Source organism: Pteronotus mesoamericanus, unplaced genomic scaffold (assembly GCF_021234165.1).
Source record: "Pteronotus mesoamericanus isolate MK-2021 breed Mesoamerican mustached bat unplaced genomic scaffold, CSHL_Meso_final contig_134, whole genome shotgun sequence".
In the NCBI taxonomy this organism is placed as follows: domain Eukaryota; kingdom Metazoa; phylum Chordata; class Mammalia; order Chiroptera; family Mormoopidae; genus Pteronotus; species Pteronotus mesoamericanus.
Window position 1 is genome coordinate 1,762,177 of NW_026555061.1, and position 26,714 is coordinate 1,788,890.

General features: G+C 60.4%; 1 protein-coding gene across 2 annotated transcripts in view; it reads left to right on the forward strand.

Annotated features, from left to right (window-relative positions):
* The first annotated feature begins 758 nt into the window (after window positions 1-758).
* PDE10A (phosphodiesterase 10A) overlaps window positions 759-26,714 on the forward strand; it is a 163,514-nt gene continuing 137,558 nt past the window's right edge. Inside the window, exons 1-2 of one of the 2 annotated variants that reach the window (XM_054595337.1) lie at window positions 759-1,479; window positions 1,516-1,662. In XM_054595337.1, the coding sequence (XP_054451312.1) occupies window positions 759-1,479; window positions 1,516-1,662 (868 nt within the window). Of the gene's footprint in view, window positions 1,480-1,503; window positions 1,663-26,714 lie in introns of those variants that run through there. The other variant, XM_054595326.1, reaches the window with a different exon arrangement.

Genomic DNA, 26,714 nt, shown 5'->3' on the forward strand with positions numbered 1-26,714 from the left:
AACCCAAACCAAACAAACCTCCGAGTCTGCACTCCCCTCGGGGCGCTCAGAGCACAGCCCGGTGAGAGCTGCTGGCCCACCACCAAGAGAGCTCCCTGGCCCGGACAAGGGACAAGCAGACGCAGCTCGCCCAGCAGAGCACAGCTGGAGCAGCTGCTGGCCTGCGGGTTATAGATCCGGAGCAGCAGGCGCAGCTGCGACGACGCCCGGCACAGGCGCAGGCGTCCCCCTGCCCCGCCGCCCCGGTCCAGGTGCACACCGTCCGCAGAGGGCCTCCGGGCGCGGGGTGCCTGCGCCGCGGGGCCGAGTCGCGGTGGGGCGCGCTACGTGGGCGCGGACCGCGGCGGCGTGGGGAGAGCTCGCTCCGCCAGTGGGCGTCTTCTGCTGCCGCCGCCGCCACCGCCTCCACGGGCAGCGGCATTGCGGCGCTTTTCTCCGCTGCTTCGGAGCAGTGGCCGCGGCTCAGCCGCCGGAGCGCGCACAAACCACGCCACGCTTGCAGGCAGCGACTCCGCAGCCCCGCGCCCCGACCGGGAGCACGCCGATTGTGTGCGCCAGCCAGCAGCCACACGCCGCCGCCCCGGACTCGCCGCGGCCCCGGGTCCTCCCGCACCCAAAGCGGAACACGATGTGAAGACTGGGCCGGCGAGGGGCGCGGAAGACGGGAGAGAAGCTCGGGCGGACGCTCGGCCGATCGGCAGAGGAGGGCAGGTCCTGCGGGGGCGGAGCCCGCCGAGGTCTGACCGTGGAGGAAGGCCATGGCCAGCCCCGAAGAGCCGCTCGCTCCCCGCCCCCAAGCCCCCCTGCCCGCGTCCGGGGATCAGCCCAGCTCCGGCCACGGCAAACTCCGCCCGGAGCCCCGGCGCAACGCAGCCGGCGGGGGGAGCGCGGCGGGCCCGGGCCCGGCCCCCGAGCGGCCTGGCCGTGGCCGGGCCGAGCGCGCCGCGCCCTCGCGCCCGCCCCCCTCCTGCGCAGGCCGCGCCAACACCGCGGGGGGCCCCGGCGCCCAGACTGCGCGCGGCAGCAGCGGCGGCGGCGGCTGGGTCCCGGCCCGCGCTCTCTTCGCGCTCGCCTTCTCCTCCCCTGTCCCCTCCCCCTCTCCATCTTCCTTTTACTTCTGGCCGCCGCCCCCGCTGCCCCCTCCTTCTCTGGTCCCCTCCTCATCTGCCTTCCACCTCCCCGTGCGGCTCCCAGGAAGGCAGGGCGCAGCGGCGGCGGCGGCTCGAGGAGGCGGCGGCGATGCTGGCGGCGGCGGCGGAGGACAAGAGGCGGCTCCCTTGAGCGTCCCTCCCAGCACGAGTCCCCGCGGCGGCGGTGGCAGCGCCGGCGGGCGGCGGCGGCTCTTCCTCTCCCCTGCGCTCCTGGGTTGGCTGCTTCCAGCCCGCGCCGGGCCCCGGCCGCCGCCGCCGCCCCGGCTCCCTCTCGGCCCGGCTGCCCGCCGCGCGGGCTCCGCTGGCTTTCCGGGCGCCGGCGTGGACGGTCCCGGCCCCGGCCCCGGCCCCCGCCCCAGCGCAGGAGGCGGCCGGACCCCGCGGCGGCCCCGAGGCACCGGCTTCGCCCTCGCCGCCGCGGCCCCGCTGCTCTTCGGCTCCGACATGGAAGATGGACCTTCTAATAATACGAGCTGCTTCCGAAGGTTGACGGAGTGTTTCCTGAGCCCCAGTAAGTGCCTGCTCCACATTCCCCGCGGTGGGGGCGGGCGGGGCACGTAAGCCCAGGCGCGCGGCGCCCAGCGGGCTTCTCTGCCGGGGCGCAGCGGCCGCGCGCGGGAGCGGCCGCCGGCGCCGGGACGCCGGGGTTTCCCAGGCTCAGCGTGCGTGCGGGGGACGGGTGACCCGGAGGGCTCTGGGCGTTTGGAGCCTGACCTGCTGTCAGCCGCGGGCTCCCCTGTGCTGTTTCGGGCCACACTTCCCGACACGTCTTTATACTCCCAACTCTGTGACCGCGTATGCCAGGCTCCCTTCTCTTTAGCCTCGGACCACTTGGCTGGAGGAGTAAATGCTCTCTTTTTCCCTGGGGGTCTTGGCCTCTGAGACTCCTGGCTGGGCGAGGGCTGGCGAGGGTGCCGGGCCCCGCTCCCAAGGATGATGGCACTCGTGGTCCCCCGGGTTCAGTGCCTGCGTCCCGGTCGCTCTCCCCCGTTCCCCACCCCCTGACCCTGTCCCAGAGCTGGGACTAGCCAGGTGGAAACGGCGGGCCTCCGCCGCGAGGACCCACCCTGCCCAGGCTCCACTTTCTGGGTCCTGGCGGACAGCTGGCGCTCGGGCCGGTAAAGGCAAGGACAATGGGCGTTCGGGCGGAGGAGAGCCGGGCCGCCGGTTCGGAGCCCCGGGCCGCGCCCCCCACCCCCACCATCGGACCACGGCCAGGCCGCCTCCTCAGCCCCCGGAGGAGACAGAGCGCGCTGGAGCAGGGGTGGCAGAAGGCGTGTCACGGGGGCGGGGGGCCAGGCAGAGCAGAACAATCAAGGCAAATGTTCGCTAGGAAGCAGGAGGCAGGAGATGTCAAGGGAAAAGGCGCCTGGTGCGCACGGGAGGGGAACGCCTTTGTCGTGGATGGAGGGCGAGCAAGGTGAGGACCGGTGATGCGGGGCCGCCGGGGCGGCGGGGCACCGGCGACTCGGCGCCAGCCCGGCCGGGCGCGGCTCCTCAAAGCCCTAAGCGCGGGGCCGGGGCGCCTCCGTCCACCGCGTGCGCACCGAGCCTTTGTCTGCGCCTCGCAGGGGAACGCGTTTCCGCGGCGCCTGCTCCCGGCAGACGCTTCCAGGGCTGGTTGCAGTTTCGGCTTCCTGCTCTCGGTCCAGGCCTCCCGGCAGCCAGGGTCCAGCCCCTCCTCCCAGCTGGAACTTGTCCGGGTGGCTTTGGGGTGTAGCCCCGGGAAGTGTGAGCGTGTGCTGACCGCTGCTGCCTCCCCCCGCCCCCGGCCCCCCCATCCTGTCTCCCTTGGGCTCCCGTCGACCTCGTGGCCAGGCGGCCTCTCTCACACTCCTGCGCGGGCTCCGGCCCAGCGGGCTCTGCTCTTGCCTGCTGCATGACCTGATCTGCGGGGCGTGGGCCCTGGTCTCACAGGTGACCCCCATCCTATGCCTCCCGCTAATCTGATGGGCGCAGCAGAGCGGCTGGTGTCTGCAGGGGTGGGCGCTTTCAGAGCTGCAGCGGAGGGGATGTAGTTAGGCGTGGACGTCTGCACTTACCTGAGACAGAGCCCACGTGGCTGCGGGCGGAGGGTGGGGGAGGGGTGCTGGCCAGATCCCAGAGGTAGGGGGCAAGGCGCGCCTGGCCTTCCCTCCTCCTCCACTTGTCAGTCCCTTCTTTAAAAAAAAAAAAAGCATCTACTTTTTACAGTTGTCAGCTGGTGGGGGGGGTGTGCTTGAAGGCTGCCGGGTCGTGCCCTGTGACAACATTGTTTCTGGGAAGCGGCAGCGGTGAGGAGAAGGGGCGTGGGCGCTGGGATGGACCCTGCTTGCCTGAAACGCCGAGATTTCTGTTAGCGAGTGGCTGCCTGGCTGCCGAGGCCGCTCGCCTGTGTGCCTGGGGCTGGCGGCTGGGAGGGGCGTCCTGGGGCAGAGCAAAGGCAGGCAGATCCTTGGATCAAGTTGGCGGTGGCACAGCCCCAGCGGGCCTTGCCCCCGGAAGGACAGAGGGCCCGCAGCAGACAGGGGCCATCCCGAGGGGCCCCTTCTGCCCAGTTCCCACAGGGAGCACCCCAGTGGTAACCCATTTGGGGGCGTGGGTTTTTCTTTTCTTCCCCCTCACCAAGAGGATAGCTTGGTGTTTGAATAGGAACATAAGGCACAGGAATCTTTGGGGGACCTTGCTGAGATAGTAAGTATTAAGACCCTTTAAGGAAAATCTAGTATTAGACCCGCCGGGTGGAAGGTTGGCAGTGGCTGGCTGGATGCTTGAAGGACCGTGTGCGGTTTCTGCTGTGACGGCCTTCCACTTTTGGGGTCTTTGTTCCCACCCGTGGCTGCACGACCAGCCACTTTTGTCTGGGGTGCTGAAGCGCTCGGCGCTTGAGAGGCACTTTGGATATTTGGCGGTAAAAATGAGCCTCTTTGAAAAAAAAAAAAATCCAGGTGCTATAAGAATGTAAAAATGCCCAAACGCACACAGATGGGTCTTAAGTGTTGCATGTTTACTTCCCACTTTCCTTTCCGTGTGGTCTTGTGTCGCCAGGTGCCGCGGTAACGCTGCCGGGGTCGGTCGCGGTTGAAAGGGCTACCTGTCCTGTCTCAGGCGTCACCAGGAAGCCCCTCGCTGCCGACGCTGTGCCGCCCTAGCCGCACACCTGCCCCTCCAGCCTGCCTCCGGCTCGCGCCGTCTGGGGGGCACAGACCCGCTGAAAGCCCTGCCACGCCCCGGGCGCTGCCCTGCCAGGCCCCTGCCCCGGCGCGGCTGGCCCTCCCGTAGGAAGCGGGTCGGCGCTGGTGCCCAGCGCCCCGGGCCCCTGGGTGGCCTCCACGCCGTCCGGCAAGTCCGCACTTCCTCTCGTCCCACCACCGGCTCGCCCGGCGGACCTCTGAGCACCTCAGAGCTGCTGCTCAAAAGAGAAACCCTCTGCCCAGGGACAGGACACGTCGCACCAACCCCACTCTGCAGGTGTGCAGGGGTGTGCGTGCGTGTGCGAGGGAACGCCAGGAGCGGCGCTGCGATAGGCCAGCAGGGGCCGTGTCTGTCTCCTGGCAAGTCAGGTTACCCTGTCCCCACGCGGTGCTGGGAAGAGGGGTGGGAAGGGCCCTTTGGCGTCGAGTGGAAGATGCTGCGGTCAGGGCTCCGCATGTCCCCGGCTCCCTCCAGGGCCCCCATCTCCCCCCAGGACCTGCACGGAGCGCCCGCCGCAGCTGGGAGCCAGGCAGAGCTGTGGGAAAAGCGGGGGGGCGGGCAGTGGGGGGCGCAGAAAAAGCGAGAGGGAGACACGGGGCGGGTGTGCGGGTGCAGATAGCGGAGGTTCCTCCAGACCCTCTTCCCCGGCTGCTTCTCAGATGTTCGAAACAGCAAACGCGCGCGGTTCCAGGAACTGGATCTGAGACACGCTCCGCCTGCCTCGCTCTTGTTCTGCGTCCCGAGACCCAAGGTGCCGTGGGGCCCGCGCCTGACCAAACTGACATGCGTGTGGCCCCGCTTGAGCGCGGACGTGTTTGACACGCAGACGGCCCACACAGCTGCATGTTGAACCTGTTTTGCGGGCCTGGCGAGGCTGAGGTGCCGGATGGGGCAGGCGGAGGGGCGGGGCGGGAGCCAGCAGTGCAGCCTGGGCCGCGGATGGGAGTCCACGAATGGTCTACGTTCAACTAGCAGGTGGCCCCTGAGGAGCGGCTCCGTGCAGACCGTCGGAGGGCGAGGAAGACGATGACGCCTTTCCCCTCCCGGGCCCTGAGGCACAGACCGGGCACCTGCGGGGCAGGCCAGGTGCGGCCCGAGCCGGCCCGTGACTAGAGCTGTCAGAGGGGCCCGACCTCCAAGGGCCAGTGTTTTGAACTGGGTGGGACTCTTTGGGTTCCTTCATTTAAGTATCACGGCATTTCTCTTTTAATAAAAAGAAAATACAAACCTTCATGAACAAAGAAAAACCCATAGAAGTTTGAGTGAGAAGCAGCGGAAACGACACAAGAGGGTGTCTTCTATCATCTCAGCCTGACATCTTCAGATAATTTTACGCATAAAAATCGTTCTCCCCCATAAGGAAAATGTAGGCAGTGCCGTGCGATAAATAGGTCCTGGGGACGCAACGCACAGCAAGGTGGCTGCGCTTTGCAGCACCATGTGATGTCTTTGAAAGTTGCTAAGAGACTAGATCTTCAAAGTTCTCGTCACAAGAAAAAAAAACACATCGCGCTGGGTGCGCAAGCCGATGCGGAGATTGAGTTTGCCATCGAGTAGGTTAAACACGGTGTGGCGAACCTTTCCCCAACGAAGGCCTCGTTAATTTTTGCTTGTTTAAAAACAGCTCATGAAGTGTGACAAGGGAGGAATGAATAATTTTCATGCAGGACTATTTCTCCCTTAGAAGGGAAACTCCTCTAAAGTTGTACAACTTCCTCTGAAGTTGTAACTCAGAACATTTCGATTTCCTTTCAAAATGGCGGCGGCGGCCGTCCCGCTGGCCTGGCTGGGCCTAAGGAGCCCCCCGCCATCCGGAGGAGCGGGCTCTGACGCGGAAGCAGAGGACGCCGCTCCCTGGGGCGGCTGTGGCACTGAGCGCTTTCTGGAATTCTCCACGCCCCTGCCCACAGGCCTTCTTGCCTCCTGGCTGCCCTCCCTTCCCAGCCGCTGGCGGGGGCGGGCAAGGGCCGGCGGGTCCCTGAGACCGACGCCAGGGCTGACAACAAGTGGGAGGTGCTCAGATACTTGTCGGAAATTCAGAGATGAAAAGAAGCCCAAACAACAGCATGGCGCTTGTCTTCCAGGAACTTAGAAACGGAAGGCCACTCACGGAAAGCCTTCTCGGCCTCCACGCCGGGGAGCCGGGGTCCAGCCCCCCGAGATGATCAGCGCTCACGGGCGACGCAGGCAGAGCCGGTAGGCTCGTCACTGTCACTGCCTGGCACAGGCAGCCAGGAGCCCCCCGCAGAGATTTCCGGGGGGGCTGCTGGAGTCTGGCCCGCAGGCTCTCCCAGCCAGGGGGCGCGGAGGGGAGCCGGGGACCCCTCCCAGGCCAGCAGGGCCAGGGCGCCTGCCGAGGCTGCCTTCAGCAAATAGCCAGGGGGAGGCTTGGGGGGTGGCGCCCAGAGAGGCTTCTCTGGGGCCAGTGCTGAGGCTCTTGCAGTGCCGCTTGCCCAGGAGCCCTTGAAGGGCCCTCAGGGCTAAGGTGGAAAGGCAGGAAGACCACCTCTGGCTGGAGGAAGTCGGGGCAGGGCGGAGGCTGCTTAGTTTCTGGGCTGAGAGTGGGGGAGGGGCGTGCGTGGCGGGTCCCTGCCCAGAGCGTGGCGCTGCCGGAGCCGACGGGTCGGAACCAGAACCGAGCGCCTGCCCTGTGGTGAGCGCTGCGGGGGGGCAGGGGGGGCCCCTGGCGTTCTGCTGGTGGACGCCCGCGGCTGTGGTGTGGACACCGGCCAGGCCGGTGCACAGTCCACGCCCTGCCCACGTCCGAGACACGCGGCGTTGCAGGCTGCTGGGGAGGGAAGGTGGAGCGCTCTTCGTGGGCCCCTCTAGTTCAGGTGGGCTCTCCGCGCCCCGGGGCAGCCAGCTGTGGGGGCGCGCGGCAGCGGCCGGGCAGGGGGCACTCAGGTGAGGGGCCCGGAAGGAAGCGCGCGTCGCCGGCGCCCGGGGGCAGACCGGACGCCGTGTGCGATGCGGCCCAGGAGGCGCACGGCCAGGTTGGGCCGTTGCCTTCCCGGTGGGAGCAAGAGGAAGCTGCTGGAAGGTTGTCAGCAGGTGGGCGGGAGGGGATGGGGCCTCAGAGGCTCACCGGGCTGCAGTCTGCCGAGGGGTCTAGGGAAGGGGGCACGAGGGCCATCGCAGTCGTCGTGAGGACAGGAGACGTGGAGACTTGGGCCAGGAGATGAACGCGTCCGGGGAGGGGTTTGGAGGACAGCGTGTGGGCACGCAGGCCGCCGTGTCCCTGGAGCAGAGGGCAGATGGGGTCAGACGCTGCCTGGGTGTTCAGCCGGAGGGTCCGGCCCCGCGGGGCGGGTGGGGTGGGGCAGGCCCAGGGCAGGGCGTGGGGCGGGGGGCCAGGCGGGGAGCCCCCTGCATGACCGAGTGGGCGAGCTAAGAAGGAGGTTGGGAGAAGAAAGTCTGGGAATCAGAGGGCCGAAGGGTCAGGGCTACGGAGTGATGGCCAACATCACAGCCTTTGCAATCGTGCAACGCCCCCTCGAGAGCCCTGCCCTGCGGTGCTGGGGTTTCAGGGTGCTGGCCGGTGGGGCCGGTTCCCGGGCAGCTGTGGGCTAGGGGGTGGCCCGGCCACATCGCAGAGAGCTCTGGGTTGGCGACTCTGCAGGTGGTCGTGGGGCCGCTGTCCTGAGCGGGGACCTGAGCGGACAGCGGGAGGGAGAAGAGGGCATATGCGGCAGGAGAGGAGGGAAGAGCCCCGAGGAGGAGGAGGGGCCTGAGCTCAAGGAGGTGGGACGGGTCCACTGTGTCCCAGAGGGGCCTGGGCTGGAAGAAGCCCGGGGCCCCAGAGCTCAAGTGAGCTGCCAGCCGGACGTCGCAGGTGACCGCTGCCCCGGGTCCGAGGGCAGGGGCAGAGGCGCAAAGCTGCCTTTTGTGGGGCAGGTGTCCATGGAGACCGTGGGGGGCTGTCTCGGTCCTCCCTGAAGGGAAGGGGCGTGGGGGACGGGGGTGAAAGCTGGGTTCGCTTCCCAGGCGGGATTCCCTTGGGGACACGTGTTTGTTGAGGTACAGGAGTTGGGAGAAAGAAGGAGAAGAGAGTGGAAGATGACCTCACAGAGGACGTCTGGGGTGGGCGCAGGGCACACCCAGGGCTTTGCACACGGGGTGGAGCGACTTCCTCAGTGGGGCCGCGGGGAGAACGGGCTCGGGTGGACAGCGGGCGACAGGGAAGGCGTTGACAGCATGTCCACACGGCCCTTTCCAAGTGGACAGCATTGCGGTCACCTGAGCGTGAGCCGAATGGGGGCGGCAGACCAGGGACGCGAGGCGGGGTGACAGAGGTCAGCAAGGGCGGACAGCGGCAGGACAGAGGGGCCACGGGGCGATGGAGAACACCCCCCAGGGAGCGTGCGGTGATTGGAGCGCGGTTTCGGAAGACGTGCCCTTGATGGGGGGTAGCGCGAGCTGCCCGAGGCGGCGGGCACAGCGTGATCGTGGCGCTCCTGGCCTGGGACCTGCGCGGAGCCCACAGGAAGGAGCGCCGCTGAGCCCGGGCCACACGGCCCGGTGAGCACTGCCCGGAGGCAGCGCTGCACAGGGGGCGCTGAGGGAGGGGAGCATGCGCAGTGCGCAGCTGAGCGGTTCCCTGCAGAAGCGGGGTCCTGGCCGAGTCGTAGAGGTGGGCGCCGCAGAGCGAATGCGGAGGACAGCAGGCCGGGCGACCGAGGGGACAGGCGGAGAAGCGGCAGCAGACGCAGCTGGCCTGGCGGGTCGGGAGACTCGGGTCTTCCTTCACGGGCATTTCGGGGGGCGGGACGGGCGGGCGCAGCGCGCAGTGCTCCGGGGTAAGGGGACGGCCGCCTGTTCATTGAGTGTCCGCTCTGCGCCGGATGCTGCGTAGTCCCCGGCAAGAAGCATGTCCAGGCAGACCAACCTGCTCCTGGCCTTCAAGCAGCCGGTGCGTGATGAGGACTACGGCCGAGGGGAGAGGCTCTTCTACACCTGTTCCCAGTGACAGTTGACCGAGGGGCGCGTGGGTGGAGGACAGGACGCTGTCCCAGTGCGTCTGCTGCCCACAGGACAAAGTCGCAGTTCTTCCAGCCCTTCCTGGGGGGGGGGTGTCAGTCTCCACGCAGACACCCTCTGCTTCCTGCCAGTGTCCCCTCCACTCCGAACCGCCTGTGGCTGGTGGCCTTCTGCTCAGTCCTGCCGTCTCCGCTGACGGGGAGCAGCGCCTCCTCCCGCCCGCTCAGGGCGCCCTCCACCGCGCCGCCTGGACGCCCAGTGTCACGTGGGTCTCCCGCCAGCGGGCGTTCCTTTCTTCACTTCCCTAACCTCAGTGGCCAGCTCGTTGCTAAGCGCAATCCGTCCCATGCGTAAGTGATGGAGAACGTGATATGTGATCAAAACGGTCCTTTAAAAATATCAGTCCCCCTAAAGTGCAGGAAATAACGAAGTAAATAGCAGGGCGGTTAAATTTTGCTGGCCTAGCTGAACCTTCTTCCCTGGACTCACCATTGTCGTTCAGTTTCACGAGAGCCCAGCGCACCACTTGGCGGCTGTGGCCAGGGCTTCCGCGCGAGGGGATCCTGGTGTCGCCCCGGGCCTGGGCCCTGGGCCTGCGCGCGTGCTGGCGCCACTGCAGGGGAGACAGCTGACTGTTCAGGGCACTTCAGTCGTCTCAGTTTTATTTCCTGAGGCATCGATACGATGCTTTTTACTTGGACAAACACATTTCCTGCAGGAGCAGAGAGAAAGCGACGCGTACGCAGTGCAGAGATGGTGCCATGTGCTTGGATGTGGTGAATTATTTATACAAACACAAGCATATTTGGACTTTTTAAAGCTGGCAAGTACTATGGAAGAGCAATTTTGCTTGAAGAGTTGGCTGCTGTGCTGGAGCAAAAACCAGAAGGTGCCTCCCGAATGGTGGGCCCGCCCGGGGCGGACGTTGCGTGGAGAGGAGCAGCGTGGGGTTCCCGTCGTCCTTCCTCGTGTGCGGCGTCATTGTGTCTCTGGAAAACAGACGTCGGAGATGCCCCCCAAGAAGGCTTGGTGACCCCGGCTTCCCAGGTTTGGTAGCTGTGTATCATTCTATCAGGATCGCACACATCTTCACACTTTCTCATCGGTCCCGAAATCAGAAGTCAACTTTGGAGAACATCCTCGTCTTGTCAGTCCCCACGGCCCGTTCGGATAGTGCTGGCTGGGTCTCGCGCGGAAGTATATCCTCTAGTTATTTTGAGGCAGATTAGAGACCTAGTTATAAAACCTCTACGATGAAAACAGCATGGTCCTGGCACATGAATAGACAGACAAACCCATGCAGCAGAATAGAAGAGTCTTAAAATAGACCCGGACGCATAAGGAATTAAGTATATTTTTAAAGTATCATCTCATGTAAGAGTAAATAGATAAGAGTATTGAATACACGCTTGGGGACACCAATGTCATCATCTAGAAAAAAAATAAAACCAGATCATACGTTAACTATAAATCTAGGATAAATTCCAAATGAATCATACATTCAAACAGATACACCTTTGACCTTGAACAACATGGGGGTTGGGGCAGTGAGACCGTGCAGTTGAAAATCCGTGTGTAACTTTTGACTCGCCCAAAACTTAACTACAGTCACCCCTTGGCCCGCACAGGGGACTGCTTCCAGGACCCCCATGGGTACCCAGATCCAGGGGCACTCAAGTCCCTCATCTAAAATGAGGTAGAACCGTGCACACAGTGGGCCTTCGGCGTCTAGGCCCGCAGTCTTGTTCTGGATCCACAGTTGGCTGAAGCTACAGGTGCAACACCCGGGGATGGGCAAGGTGGGCCAGCTCTGCGTTTAATTTGTAAAAACCTGCATGTAAGTGGATCCATGCCGTTCAAATCTGTACTGTTTTGAGGGTCAACTATATATAAAAAGAAACTGTAGAAGGAAAAGATAGGAGGAAATCTCTTTCTAGCTTTCGTGTGGAGAGAGTCTTAAATGTAACTCAGAGTCCAGAGGTAATCAAAGAAAAGGTTGATGTTAATCTATGTTAAAAAGCCTCCGTAGGGCCCTGACTAAGCCAGGTTGTGACTCCGTCCTGTGAGGCTCCTGTGCGGGGACCCCTGCCTTCTGCCTGCCCCTCTTCCGTCCGCTTCCAGTGCTGCCTTTGAGGCTCGGACAAGCACCAACCTGCGGGGAGCTCTTGCATGTCTGCCCTAGAGAAGAAAACATTTAAAACTCAGGTCCCTGCCAAAGGCCGCCGCCCCGCCGTGGGGACGGCTCCCAGGAACGGTGATGAAAAAGAACCACCCAGTAAAACAGTCCAAGGACATGGACAGTGCTTAGAACTGCGGAAAAAGAAAAGATGCGCAACCTCATTCACGATGCAGTAAATGCAATTTAAAGATAACACCGAGGTACCCGTTCCACCTGCCAGCTGCAGAAGTGAGCGCACCGCATGCACAGCATTCATTGGGAGCTCCGTGGGGAAGCAGGCGCTCGGGTTCATTCCCGAGTGAGCGCCAAGGGCCGCAGCCCCGGACGAGGGCCGCGGGGCGGTACCCATCGCTATCACAAATGCATGTCGCCACTGGTCCGATAATTCTCCTTCCGGGACTTTATCATGAGATAGCCTCACACGTGGGCAACGTGACGTAACGAGGTGTTGATACATTGCGGCACCGGTTGAAAGAGAACTCTGGAAACCACGTAAGGTCTGTCCGTGGGGACCTGGCTCAATAAATCGGGCAGCTGTGAAACGAATGTTCTGAAAAGATTCCAGGCACGTTCCTGGGTGGAAAAGGCGGAGGGAAAGCCGTGCACGCCACACATGTCCTTTTGTGTGAGAGGGGCCTGAGAGCACACACTTGCGTGTGTTCTGGGCGGGGGCCGCGTGGGGCAGCCTTGGGGCGGGGCCTCGGGGAGCGGGGACGGGGGCAAGCGCTGTAGACACCTCAACGTGCACTGTTTTACATTTTGGGATTTTTGAGTAATGGAGCTCCTTACCTCTTCAAAAATTAAATTTAAAAATAAGAATTTGCCCCAGCCAGGCGGCTCAGTATGTTGGAGCATCGCCCCGCACCCCAAAAGGTTGCGGGTTGGATCCCCGCTCAGTGCGTGTCCGGGAGGCAGGCGACCCATGCTTCTCTCTCACGTCGCTGTTTCTCTCTCTCTCTTTCTCCCCCTTGCCTCTCTCTCTAAAGTCCATAAATCTATTGAAGAATTTCCTGAGGTGCCATCGAACCGTCGCCAGTCACACCGCTGTGTGGCTGCTGTAATCTTTCTTGCTGTGCATTTTGTTGTCTCCCTATTGAGATCATAGCTTCGTTTTCAGCCCCTGAAGTTGGTTCGCGTGATTCCGGTCTCCCCCAGCCTCCTCCTTACTGCTCCCACGCAGGCCCCCGCAGGTCAAACCCCGAATGTGGAAAAACGCGGCCGCGCACCAGCGCCCCTCGCATTCAGCTTATCAGCAGCGCCTTCCTACGTCACCCAGAGTTAAAAATGGAAAAAGAAACCACCCCTCTTCCGACGTGATTTCGGGCTCGGACACAGTGCGTGGCCTCCCTCCGGAGATACGAGCTGTCGTTGAAACGGCTGGAGAGCCGCGCCGCCGGCTTCATCTGGTAGGAATCGCTACATTTTGGCAAGAAGCTGCATGTCGGCCCCTGAAAACGTGGGCTTTATAGTCCAGCGCTTCTCAAGGGAATGGAAATGTTGCCTCGAGAGGCCCCGCCACCGAAGACCTCTCCGCAGGGCCCCCAGCCGCCCCCGGTCAACGACGCCACCGCCACCGCCACTGGAGTCCGCTCTGTGGCAGGGCCCTGTGAGCGCCCGCAGCTCCCTTGGCCCCCAGCGGCGTCGGCGGGGCTGGTGCGGGAGCCGCGCGGGGCAGACCGGCCGGGCGGCGCCAGGCCCTGAGACACGGTCCCCACGAGCAAGGGCAGCCCCTCCCTCCGGCTCCCTCTTTGTGGTGGAGCCGAATTCTTCTGATCCTCCTATTTGGTCTAGTCCCTGATTTTACTTAGGGCTTCACGTCAATACTCAGTGTTTCTCTGAGTAGCTGAGTGGGTTTCTTGGCTCCTCCCTCCGCGTGGCTGTCAACCCTGCTTATTTTCCTGTGTTGTGTTTATAATGTGGACATTTTTCTTTGTCTTATCACTTATTATTATTTCCTCCTAGTCCACCCATTGGTTTTATTTTAGCTGCTGCTTCCTTCCTCCTTACTGGATCTTGTGAAAACCCTTTCCTAACCTTAAATGTCAGCCTTCCAGCCGCTCACAGGCGCCTTGGACCTGCGCGCGGCGCTTCAGGGGTCTCCTCACGGTCAGTGCGTGGCGCCCGCCGCAGGCTGGGGGTGCAGACTGTCAGCCTGCGCGTACGTAGTTCTCTTTCTTGAAGGTGCTGTTTCCTCACAGTGGCCTGGGTTTCAGGGGAGGCCCGATGGCCATTGCTCTTGTTTTCGGGGTGGCCCACGGGGATGGGGTCAGGGGGCGGATTGGGGTCTCGGCTCCGCCCTGCGGAGGCTGCTGCGTGTGAGGCCTTTGGGTCCCCGGGAACGTCTTGTGTTGAGGTGGCTCTCAGTGCCAGTGGTCTTGCTGAGCTTCACGTCTCATAAGATCCTCCTGCAGCTGTGGAGCTTGGCACCTTCTGTGTTTTGTATCTGTTTTTTTTGTCAAATGCGTCATCAATACGAAATCTGTCATTTTTTTTTTCCCCTAAGTGATGCTTGAATTCCTTTGTTTTGTGCTGATACAATTTTAAATGTATCCTGGCCAAACTTGGAGAGCGCACATTATTATGATGTTTGGTAACTGGGTTACAGTCGGGTGGGAAGGACCCCCTATCGCTGACAGAGCGACGTGTTCCGCACTGGGTTCAGGATGACCTCAGCTTTGTACAGATGCCATTATTAGCAGAGATTGGCCTCGGAGGAAGAGTGTGCGTGTGCAGAGATACAAACCATTGATTTACCCTTGTTGCTTTTCCAGTCTTCGTTGGCACACGCTGGCCCTTGTCACCGTTCAGCATCCGTGGCGCTTTGGGACTGGCAGCTGCTCAGGGCGGAGGAGCAGGGTCGGAGGCGTGAGAGTGGCTTGTGTCTGCGGTGGTTGTGTCTGCTCTGGACTGGAGACGCAGGGGTGCACAGTGTTCATGACGTAGCCCACACCGGTGCTGCTTTGCCAGCGGCCATGTTACGGGGAAGATGGGAGAACTCACGGTGTGTCAGGCGTGGACGGCGGAGCCTTGGATGGAGGATGTGGAGCATGTTTGCGCCGCGTTGTCTCCGGACGCCCAGGGGCCCTGAGAGCCGGTCCTTTGGGTCCTCCGAGAGCCTGCAGGCCCGGTGAGGGCGTCCACGCGGTGGGGTGGGAGGTCGGTGGCCGTGGCCGTGACAACGGCGCTGCCCCCCGTGTCACGGTTGGGAAAGGGGCCTGCGTGTTTGTCGGCACAGAAGTCCAGCGCCTGGAAACACTGGTACCAGGAAATGCCGGAGCTCTGGAGCAATCCCACTTTCTTTGCAAGAAATGAAAGGAAAATGTGTTGACAATGAAAGGGAAGAGTGTTTGGAGAGAGAGAGGACTGAAGGAGGAGTAGGTGTCTTTAGAGCCCCCCATTCGGGGGGTCTGGGTTTTGAACGGCCCTGGGGCCCTTCCCCCGCTTAGGTGGCCTCCATCCCCGCAGCCTTGGCGGCGAACGCCTGTGTCTCTGAGTGGCCCGTGCCGCCCTGCCCGACCTGCTTCCCCGCTGGGCCTCGCCGTCTGGGGCGCGTGGCGCTGCTCCGGAAGCAGACGGCCAGGACGCATCTGCCATCTCTGTGCCCTTGGCCAGGGGACACTGTTGCTCGGGTTTGATTTATGGGTGTAATTTTTTTTCCTTTTTTTAACCAGTTATTTACCTCCTTTGGAATTTTGTAGATTGTTGGTCTGCAGTCTTAATTATCTACAGGGGTGGCCTCAGTCCTAGGTACAGACAGTCCGCATTTCCTTCCTTTCTTTCTTTTTTTTTTGGTAATTTAACTCCCTCTAACTTGAAGAAAGGTGGCCATGTGCCCCGAGCAGTTCTCTGTGAGGGTGGATTCTGAGGCTATGTTTTAAACCCTTTAAAATACATTCTAAATCTGGTTGGCATGTATTCGAAACAAAACGATCAATATGGCACGTTCTTTTCACTTAAAACCTCGCCCATGATTTGGGGAATCGCCCGTCTGTCTGTGATGAACTCCTGGAATTCTTCACTGCCCTGTGGCGGACACGCGCGCCCTTCCTAACTTCCGAGCCGGCCCCTGCCCTTCGGCAGGCAGCACTCCCTAAACTGAGGAGATGTTGCAGACAGGTGTTCACTTGTGCGGCCATGGCAACGGGCCCTTCCCCTCCCTCTGCCCTTTGCCTGTCGCACCTGGATGATAAGCGTGTCAGGAGGCCATCGCGATTGCCTGCCCTTCCTTGACACCGTCGGCGCGAGGCCGGCTAAGCGTGCACCACGGAGAGCCCAGCGGGAATCTCTCAGGAAGCACGCACGGAACGCAGCATTTGCAGGCAGCGGGGCGGCGCCCTGGCACTGTGCATTGTACGGGGAGATTGGGGCTCCCATCTCAGCTCTGCTCAATTTCTGAGAATTCCGATGTAAAATGGGTGCTCAGTACGTCCTAAAGTTTCGGAATTTCCTGGAGTTGTCAGTCTTTTCCGGTTTTCATATGTTCCCTTGGCTTTTCTACGACGTGTCAGAGGCTCACCTTCGGTTTCTAAGATAGAAAGAGAAAAAAAAAACAAAACGCAGGGCGGTTTCCAGGAACCCTTGCTGCGCGGCTGCGGACTCTTCAGGAAGCCATGACGGCGCGAGCGGTCCGTGGAGAGTGTCCCCGCGGTCCCGGGCCTCGAGGACAGCGGCAGCCGGGCCCCCGCCGCTCGCCCCGGTGCCGCCGGGTCCCGGGCCTGTTCCAGTCTGGCCCGTTTCCTGAGAAGGCTCAGCAGGCTCCTATTTTAGGACATGACCTAAAGCTGAGCTTGCTGGCTGGTGTCGCCTCCCCCGTTCCCAGCTTGGATGCGGACATTGTCCCCGAGCGGGGGAGTCTGTGAAACTATTTGTGGTCATGTTGAGCGCTTGTCTTGGGTGGAGATTAGGACGTGGCTGAGGCCAGTGAGTCGTGAGGGGTGTCGGCTGTGCGCTCGCTTAGGTGTGGCCAGAGGCGACTGGCTGCCTGTCTCCGAGGTCCCCTCAGATCCGCCCCCCGTCCGAGGTCTCTCAGTCACTTGGGTTCCCTTGAAGAAAGTTCTCCACAAACCCTAGGTTCTGAGCTGGACTCCCCTGGGGGCAGAGCCTGGCGGGAGGGCAGGCGGTTCACTGGGACGCGAGCCCCAGCAGAGAGGAGGGAGGCGGGGAGGAGAGGCTCCTGGGCAGGGGCTTGCGGTGCAGAAAGAGTCATTCCCGCTGCAGTGTGTAGCTGGGCAGTAGGCTGGATTCCAGCAGGAGCCGCCCCCCAGGAACCCCTCCCCCAGCAGAGGACCTGCTCCCCCCAATCTCCCTCCCCGCAGGGCACAAGCAGCGGCATCTGCCCACCTGGCCCTCCTCCCCCTGCCTCTGCGCTTCCTGAGGCTTCCTGCTCCGGGGCCATGTGGGCTCCTGGCAAAGCAGCGAGGCTCAGGGCAAGCACCTAGGCAGGATGGGGACCTGGGGGGAGTCTCCCGTGCTGGAGACAGGCAGCCAGAAAGCAGAAGGGGGCGGGGGGCAAGACCCGGTGCACGGGGGGCCGCCTCGGGGGAGACGGCCTCCGCTGTCTTGACCCACTTGGAGGGGCTGGGGCGCATGCCTTTGTGAAAAGCATTGCTTCTTTAAGTCCCAAGATTTTTCTTGAGGTCAAGGGAAATCCGAACAGTCGCACTCATTCCGCACCTGCATCGTATTCCGAGGTGAATCGACACGTGTCCAGAGGCATTTCACTGCCAGAGACTGGGTGGGCCTCCACAGAGGCAGGAGCGAGGACAGAGCACGTTGTGACGAGGTTTTAGCAAAAATTTGGAAAAGGGAAGCGGTTTCCTGATTAACTCACGTTAAAGCGAGTGTTAAATGATCCAGAGCATTCTATCCTGAGAGCATTTGAGTTACCCGGAGCTTGCGCGTCTGGTTTCTAGTCTCTTGCTTTGAAAATGATTCTGTGTTAAACCGCGTAGGGAAGGCAGCTTTACTCTGATACAGTTGGCAAGATAGATTTCAGTTCAGCAAAAATATATCGCTATCACTGCATTTTCCTGAATCAGAATATTATAAAGTGACTGATTAAATTATTCATCAGTACAATTCATTATCAGTCAACACAGTGACGACATAAGACTACGCAGACTATTTTAAAATACTAAAATTAGCATATTGTTTGAAAACATCTGTGTGACATCATTGTCTTTGAAGAGGGACAAACTTTTCTGTAAAGGTCTAGATAGTACATCTTCTAGACTTTGTTGCCTTCCTATATAGTTTCTTTTGCAACTCTAACTCTGCCATTGTAGTGGGAAGACTCAGAGCTTTTTGGTTGTGCTTCAACAGCATTTTGTTTACAAAATCTGGCAGGGGACTCTAGGTTGCTGAGTGTGCCTTGTGTTCGAAGACGATTGTTTTTGAGCAACAGAAATTTCTCCCTTTGGCTCTTCAGAAAGCCACCGTAATTCAACAGTCCATGGTTGGGGAATGTAGACACCCCTCCCAAACCAGTGTGACCGGTTGGCCGTTTGCCCTCGTGACCTGCTTAGTGCGGCCAGGACACACTGGTCTCAGTAAGTCACCTCCTGTGCAGGCTGTAAGGGCGGCAGTTTTGCAAAAAAAGGAACTTTTGAATTTTCTGTCTAGAGTTTATATCATTGATTTTCATGCTTCCCCCCCCCCCCTATTTTGGGGACTTAAATCACTTTACAGAGAGTAAGGCAGACACTAAGAGACACGTACAAATACACACTCCCCCCAGAGAATGTGAGTATGTGGAATTTCTCTGGGCCGGACGCCTGCATTGTTTGTTTGTGTTTGAACGCACTCGGACAGACGATGCTGCTTGCCGTGCGGGTGGCCAGGTTCGTGTACACAGGGGTCGATGATGTGGTGCCGAGAATGGCCAGCTGGTCAAGCAATCCCTGTGTCTCCTTCCGCGGCCCAACCTCCTTTCTTTCCTAAAATACCGATTGCGGCTCCTAGGGAAGATCTGAATGCTGCCTCCTGACTTACTGTTTAGGAGGACTTAGGAAAATTGTAGCAGGGTTTCTATAAAGAATGTATAACCCGTTATATGTATAATGCATAATAAAGTACATGTAACATGCTACCGTTGTAACACGGCCACGCATCGCCGACGACAGGGGAGGGCTCTGAGAAGCGCCTCGTGCGGCAGGTCTGTCGCTGTGCGAACATCCCGGAGCGACGCGCACACGCCTCGGAGGCGCGGCCACTGCCCCGTGGCTGTGCTGTGCTCGCACACGACAGGCAGGGCCGCAGGCCCGCTCACCAGTATGACCACAAACACGTGAGAGACACGCTGTGGGCGGGCGTCACCATGGGTGGCAGGAATTTTTCAACCCCATTATAGTCCTAGGGGGCTCTCATGTACACGCTGTGCGTTGTTGTCACGCGGCACCCGACTCCTCGTTGCGGTGGAGGGATGCGTGCGGAAGAGCGAGCGAGGGATGCGGTGGGCACTCGGGGGAGAAGCCGGGGGGCCCACGTGCGCCCTCTTCCCACGTGCGGTGCACGGGGACAATTGGCAAGTCGGGCACCAGGTGTTGGATACTGAGGACGCCAGGAAGCCCACAGGCCTGTGGGGCCTCCTGAAGTGGCGGGTCCTGCCTGGCTGCCTTCACACGGGGCTTCCCGCTTTCAAGAGGGCACTCGGGCAAAGGTTATTTTAAATGAGTCGAATCCCGTGTCCTCGCTGACCCTTAGACTCTGACGAACGGAATTGCCCGAGAACGCCTGCCGGCCCCACGGCCCGCCCGCCTTTCTGCTTCCCTGTCTCGATGGCCCCTGCCCGTCGCCAGCTGCAGAGGCGCCGCCCTGCTTTTCGTCCAGCGTCTCAGTGCAGTTTGCTGCCCCGGAGAATGAGTATCTGTGAGTGCGCACAGCGGTGCAATCACAGATGGCCCTGCTCAGAGACAGCCTGGGGGGGCAGGGCCGGAGAGCATCGGTGGGGGGGGGGGCGGATTCTTTCACCAGCTGAATGGCTCCCTGCGGGGCTCTGTGCCTCCACCCTTCCCTCCCTCCCTCCCTCCCTCCCTCCCTCCCTTCATCCATCCCTCCCTCCCTCCCTTCATCCATCCCTCCATCCCTCCATCCATACATCCGTCCATCCGTCCTCCCATCCGTCCGTCCATCCGTCCGCCCATCCGTCCGCCCATCCGTCCGTCCATCCGTCCACCCACCCATCCCTCCCTCTCTCCCTTCATCCATCCCTCTATCCCTCCATCCATCTTTCCATCCCTCCATCCATCCGTCCGTCCATCCGTCCATACATCCGTCCATCCATCCGTCCATCCGTCTGTCCATCCATCTGTCCATCCCTCCGTCCCTCCGTCCATCCGTCCGCCCATCTGTCCACCCGTCCACCCATCCACATCAGAGTTAAGACGCAGGCGCGAGAGGCTGCCCGAGGGATGCGGGTCAGCATGTGTGTTTAAGTCGGGAGGTAACCTGCTCAGCCAGGACGCAGGGCTGGCCTGGTCCTTTGGGGGCCCTGAGGGCCAGCGAGGCTGTGTGCCAGGCAGACCCCAGAGGCTGCGCTATTTTCCAGATCCAAGCTTTGGACAACAATGCAGCTAAGGTGTATTTGCTGGGAAAATGCATGGGACCATGCATCATTCGCGTCCGTTTGAACCCGCAGCAGGAAGTTTTCTGCACCAACCACAGAGTGCGTGCGAGGGAGCGCGCCCCTCGGAAGCTGAGCAGAGGTGGGCGTGGCCGCAGAGCACCCTCCGCCCTGGGTTCCCGTGGGGGTTGCCTGGGTGGGGCGGCCTCCCTCACCTAAGAGCACCTGCGAGCCGTGTGTGGGGGGGCGGGGGTAACCCCAGGAAAGATACAGATCCCAGGGGCGGCTACTCTTGCGCTTTGGCCCCCGCGTCCGTTCGGCAGGACCAGCGGGAAGTCAGGCGAGGGCCTTGTGCTCCCCCCTCCCTCCCAACGCAGGAACCGGGGTGTTTATTTGGCATCGCATGCTGCTGTGCTTCACAGAGCACATCCCCCACCCCCTGACCGAGACCTCTGTGAGGGGGTGTGTTTTCCTTATTTTAATCCCTGCGCTGAGGGGCTGTCCCCCTGAGTCGAGTGCCGTGCGGTTCAGCAGGTGATTTCTGAGCCCTCGTGTGTGTGGGCACGGCGGTGGCCGGCGCCCGTGGCCAGCAGTCGGGCTGCCCTGCGCACGTGCCGCCTAGCGGGCCCCCGGGTGCCGAGGGGCAGAGCCAGCGTGGGCACTGGGCCCCGCCTCCCCGAGGAAGGGACAGAGGAGGCGGGGACGACCGAGTAGCGGGAATGGCTGTGGGTGGAGGGTGGCTGTGGGGGCAGTGTTCCCGGGGGAGCAGAGGGACAGAGGGCGCTCCCCGCCCAGCGTCCTGGGACAGCGTAGTGGCGGCGGGCCGCCTCCCAGGGTCCGAGCAGTGTGTGGCGTCCCCACGAAACGAAGAGCTTGAACGCACGCACGTAGCAGGGGCTGCCCCCGCCCCGGCGGCAGGAGCGGGGACATCGCAGCGAGCAGGCAGCAGCCGCAAGCCTGGGCCCTCTCAGGTGTGTAAACAGGCTTTTGTTCCTGGCATTGCCCGGTTCTCCGAACAGCTGAAGGAGGACGCATCCTAAGCGAAGGGAGGCTCGGAGCTCGGATCGTGGCCCAGCGTGGCGGACGCGGCGACACACGTCTGTCCCCAGGACCTTCTGTGGTGCGCCCAGCAGGCAGGTCAGCTGAGGGGCTGCCGCCCTCCCTGCAGGGGACAGCTTTGGCCTCTGTGACCCATTCAGCCTTTCTGGGCAAGAAAGTGTTTTCCAGATTCCTGAAGTATAACCTTTAAAACACCTACCTTGAATGATTTAAGTTATTCTCCATATACATCTTCCAAAAATATATGATGCCTTTCTTACACTATTAGATGTGTATTGGGATGCTAATATTTTCCCTTTCATCTTTATGAACATCAATTATTGTTCTTTTATAATAAAGAAGTACCTTTTAAAGGCCTCGTTAAGGTTTATAGTTCTATTTTCTGCCTTAGTAACCTCAGATAACTATGCGTTTTTATTTATCTTTCTTCCAGCTGTTAAAGATTACTTCTTCTTTCCCTGTGGCTCCATCGGCACCCGCCGCCCTTTGCCGGTCCCCCCGCGCGGCTCCCAGAGGCCGGCTGCCCTCCCTCCTGGGCAGCTGGTGGCTTGTGTCTCCTCTGGCCCCACACAGCAGTCACCACGCCCGCGTGTGCGTCGCTAGCCCTGAATACGGGAGCCCCCGGGGGCCGCCTGGCCGGGGGATGCCCGCCCCTTGCTGCTGTCCCGCCGACTGAGGCCGCGGGGCGCGGTTACGGAAGTGGGACCTCTCAGGACTGGCCTTTATTTAGCGTGTGTGCCGTTCCCAAGGCTTCCTGATCGGGCTCTGGACAAAGTAACAGGAGAAAGTGACTGTGCTTTTTTTTTTTTTTGTACGAATTAGATTATTTTTGCCAAACTTACAATTTTTATGAACAAACGTGTTAAGCATTATTTTACACAATTGACATTTGATCTAAATCTATATCGGGCAGGGAAACAATCTTGTACAGCTCATCGCAGCTGCGCTTCACTCGCGTGACATGCCGATAGGAACCCGGTCCTTCGACAAGGGCGCTGCGCGGAGTGGCCAGCAGTTCCTGGGAGTTCGCAGTGATAGCTAACAGGCTACCACAGGAACATTCTTGTTTTGTACTTGGTAAAGAATGTTCTTTACACGTTCTTCCGGCTGAAGTAATTACCTTTGGAGCTCCCCGCTTTGGAGTTCCACGAGGAAGCTTGTTTAAGTTTGCCCATGTAATCAGTTGATCAAGTAACATGAATTTTTTAATTCTGCACCTTTATAGACCGTGAGTAGCACAGATGTACTTGTTTAACGTGCTTATTGAGTAAATAGTTATTATGATTGGTGATGTTTTAAAAGTGGTGTGAAATCTTAATATTAGAGATAGAGTATTAATTCAGAAACAGAGAGCCATGTGATTTATAAAGGATCTTTTAAAACTGGTAAATAAAAGCCACCAGAATTTTTATTATTTGAAAGCATCTTGGCAGGTTGAAAACATTTTCAACATTCAGAGACTTCACATTTTCTGCATTTCTTGTGTTCTAATGGAGAAGAGAGACACGCACGCAATTTCGAGACCTTCGATTCATTTGATGTTCCATAGATTGATTTTTATGTCTACCTTTATTTTTATCTTGATTAATTGCAGTTGAGGATCATAGTAGGCATGGCTTCCTATGAAAATAAAATTAGCCTCCGTTTTCAGCTGTACAAACTCAGGTAATGAATGAAAAGGCATCAAGCAGCAAGTCGATACAACCGCATCATCGGAGTGCGATGTAGGGACATAGCGCTCGCGGCCGAATGACCGCAGTTGAGGATCGGACACTTTGAGGGTGGGCCCCTCCGTCGCTGGCCGAGGACGCCTGGGCAAATCACTTCATTTGGAAGGTTCCCCTGAACCTGCGAGGTGGACTCTTCCTTTCCCCTCCCTCCCTCTTTTGGTCCAGAGGAAGATGTAATGAGCGTGAAAGTGTCCCACAGACCGTAACACGCAGCGCAGGTGTGAGGCGGTGTCACAAATCTGGGCGACGCAGAATGGAGACGTCAGCGACCCCCAGGGTTACATAGCATTGGAGTGGTGGTGGCTGGCTCTCGGGGCGGGGGCTCTCCTTCTTTCTCGGCATAGTATTACTTCGCCATAGCTATTCCCACGTTCTACTTGGGATTCCTCGGGCGGCAACGGAATACGCACCTCATCATACAGTCAGGCGTTGGGTGAGCGACTTCATGTTGGGATGGTGAACCTCACTTTTTCTAATTTTGACTAGTGTGCGGTTAAAGGAACAAGTTTTAAGATTTCATAGCACAGCCCTTGAAAGCGTTTATATTTTGCATTTACCTATGCGGTTACGTTTACAACATAGACCAGGCGATGTGAGCACAGGCAGGAATGAGAAAACTCAGTTATTTTTCTGTAAAGCTAGGTTTTTTGATATAAAAATGACAGAGTCAGCTTTTCCTTCCCCTTGCCCTCCCTCTCTCTTTCTTTGTTAAAATCTCTTTGCATGTAGCTCTTGTTTGCATCTTGGTTTGGCTCCTACTGTCCTTAAAGCCGTCAGAATTGTAAAGCGGAGGTAGAGGGGAAGCACAGATGTGCTGCCTGTTAGACTCTCTTCCAAATAGAGAACGTGCAGGGAGCTTGCCTTTCTTATTTTTACTTTTTGCGGAAGTAGGAGCCTTTGTGCCGAAGCACCTCACCCAAAAGGCACTCTCAGGAAGAAGCGGGGGCCCTTTGAGGAGAGCCGCTCTTGATAATGTCCCGCCAGCCCGTGGGGGGTGGGGGGCCCACAGCCAAACCTTGCGGGGAGGCGGTGTGGGGCGCAGGTGCTGAAAAGGCAGTTTCTTCCTCCGAGGGGCAGAGGCGGGCACACTTTCAGAGATTTGACTTCGGCTCTAGGGAATTCAGGCTGGACTTCGCCTTCGGCCTCGGCACCCGCCTTTACTGTGACGGCTGCTTCCCTGACCACTCAGCGACGGCTCTGCGGCGCGGCGTGAGCGCGGACCTGGGGGTCCCGGTCCCGCCAGGGGGCCCCCTACGCTTCTTTCTCCCACCTCGGGAGAGGAAGAAATTCCTGGGACTGACACAGAGCCCCCTACGTGGTTAACCCCGATGCCTTTGCTTTTGTCATGCTGCACACAGTGGGTGCTGCGCACAGTAGGGACGCCACGAGTGTGGCTGAGTGGGGACTCGGTGTGAACTCTGGGTTCTCATCTCAAAGGCGGGGCTGCTCCGAAGTCCGCGCGCGCGTACGTCTCGGCCATCCATCAGCCGGCTCGGGTTTGGGGAACGGAACAGGCCGCGCTGAGCGGTTCTCGGTCAGGCACAATCGCCATGTCACAGCGGGGCATTTTGGGGCCGACCCACGCAGCCTGGGAGCCCGGTCAGGCTTGGGTGGGGCAGTGACGGAGGGAGGCCGCGGAATCTGCAGCCCTGGGGTGGAGGCGGCGGCCACCCCTCCCTCTGACAGGCGCTCTGGCGTCAGCGGTGTCCCGCACCCTTTGCCTCGGACGTGGCGCCGTGGTTTGGGGCCGCAGGCCGGGGACCACAGTGCAGTTCCCACCTGGCCTGTCGCTTCCCGTCTGCGGGAACCGAGGCCCGTGACGCCTTTTCGCCTCGCCAACCCCATTGTAAAACGGCATGGGACTAATGGTCCCTGTTCACAGGACACTAAAGTAGTTACCCAACAGGCCGAGGGACACGGCGCTGGGTGTGTTACTCCCTTCACTGAGGACTCGCTTGCCAGTCCTCTCAGGCGGGGCCGCAGCCAGCTTGCCAGAGAGGCAGGTTTTGCGGTGTCGGGTGACGTAACGGCTGGAGCGAGGTCCTGACTCACTGCCGCGTCCCCGCCACGCAGGGGTCTGCCCGTGTAGGTGAAGGGGGGCCGGCACGGGGGCTGGCGTGGGCGGCGGGCCCGACCAAAGTGAGCAGACGCGCCCCCCGAAGGAGGCGCATCCTCATTTCTCCCGCCTTTCACAGATGTCTTCCCGGGGCCCACACACACTCGCCAGTTTTTGCAAAACTGTGCTGGGCAGCACGTGTCCCCATGGAAGAGTGAGCGCTGCGTCCCCGGTGGCACCGATGGGAACAGGCGGCTGCGTCCGGGGACCGTCAGGGATGCGGGGCGTCCCGGGAGGGCTGCTTGGTCTGGTTCTCCCTGTGAGCGTTTTCCAAAGAGCTGCAGACTGTGCTGAGGTCAGAGGGCTCCCTCCCCACGGTGATGTTTGATCCTCAAGTTGTGTGTGGGGGGGAAGGACGGTCGATTCCACAAACACAAGCTATGACCTTGCGTCCCCTGTTTTCATTCTGCGTTTTGCCCCTTAGGGTAATTGTTACAACGTTGTTTAGAGGGAGGCGTGTGTGTGTGTGTGTGTGTGTGTGTGAATGTTGTGTGTGTGTGTTGAAACTTTCCTTGCAGGTAGCCAGGGAACTCACATGTATGTTCGCTGTCTGATACCACATGTGGGAACAGTGTGTGAGGTGTCGTTCCTGGCTATGCCCTGACCCCAGGGTAAGAAATACGGGGTGCCTTTGATAACACACACCACGTGCGCCGGGTCCGCGAGGGGCTTATGTTCACCCCGTGAACGTAAACGTCTGCAGAGAGAATGTGCATTTGCACTTGGTAGAAAGAGAGAGAACTAAGGCCCGGACTTCTCGAGGGCGTGGGAGCGGCGCGCCGGAGACCAGACGCTGCGCACACTGCGGCAGCGCGGGCGGGTGCTGCTCGCGGCCGCGCGGAGCGCTGCCCCGGGGCCGGCCCTCGCGGCGGCTCGCTGTGGCTGTCCGGGGCGGCAGGCCACGCTTTCCTGTAAAAAACAGGTTTGCCCTTTCACAAAATTAATGTGCCAGTTAGTCTTATTTATTTTCTGTTTATCATTGTTGCTCAGGTGGCTAGTAAAGACGTCTTCCTTCTGGAAAGCCCCAAATGATATGTCCCACCGGAGACAGAGCTAATGCCCGCGGTGGTCTTCACCGTTGCTGACTGGAACGCGCCTATTATATGGGTGTAAATGAAAGTGTTCTCTCTGAGAAAAAATTCCAGATCCCTGGAAAAAAGTTCACAGGATGCTTAGGGAAGGAACTTCCTCCCTTTTGGAGTCAGTTTAAAATAGGCCCCGCTGCCCTCTCGCCGAAGCGCCCGCTTGCCTCGTGGAGTAACTCCGGGCCTGGCGTGCACCTTGCTAAGCCAGCGCCCACAAGTGCGGCCGAAGGGTCCTGGCCCGTTCCCGCACCCGCGGCCCGCTCTGACGGCTGCCCCTGCCTGGACAGCCCGCGGGAAGCCGGACGGCACCGCGCCCCCTTCTCAGGCAGCGGTCACCGCCCCCCGCCCCGGCCCCACACACCGCCGGGCTGTGGCGTGGAGACAGACGCCGTCGGTGACCTGCATGCCACCACGCGCCACTGCGCGCCATCACACGCCACGGCATGTAGCAACCGTGGCTCCTGGAGGGCAGTAGGAGCAAGCAGGAGCCTCTTGGGGACATCGCCCTCCTCCGATGCCATGTGTGCGCCCAGCCTCCCGACCAGGCTTGTGCCGCTCGTGAGTTTATTCTGGGACCGCGCTGGCCCGCTCACCTCTCCATGCGCGGGAGGAGGAGACTGTCCCCGGCGAGCGAGCCCTGCGGGCCTCCGCGACCTGCTCCCTCCAGTCCCTCTCCGGGGAAG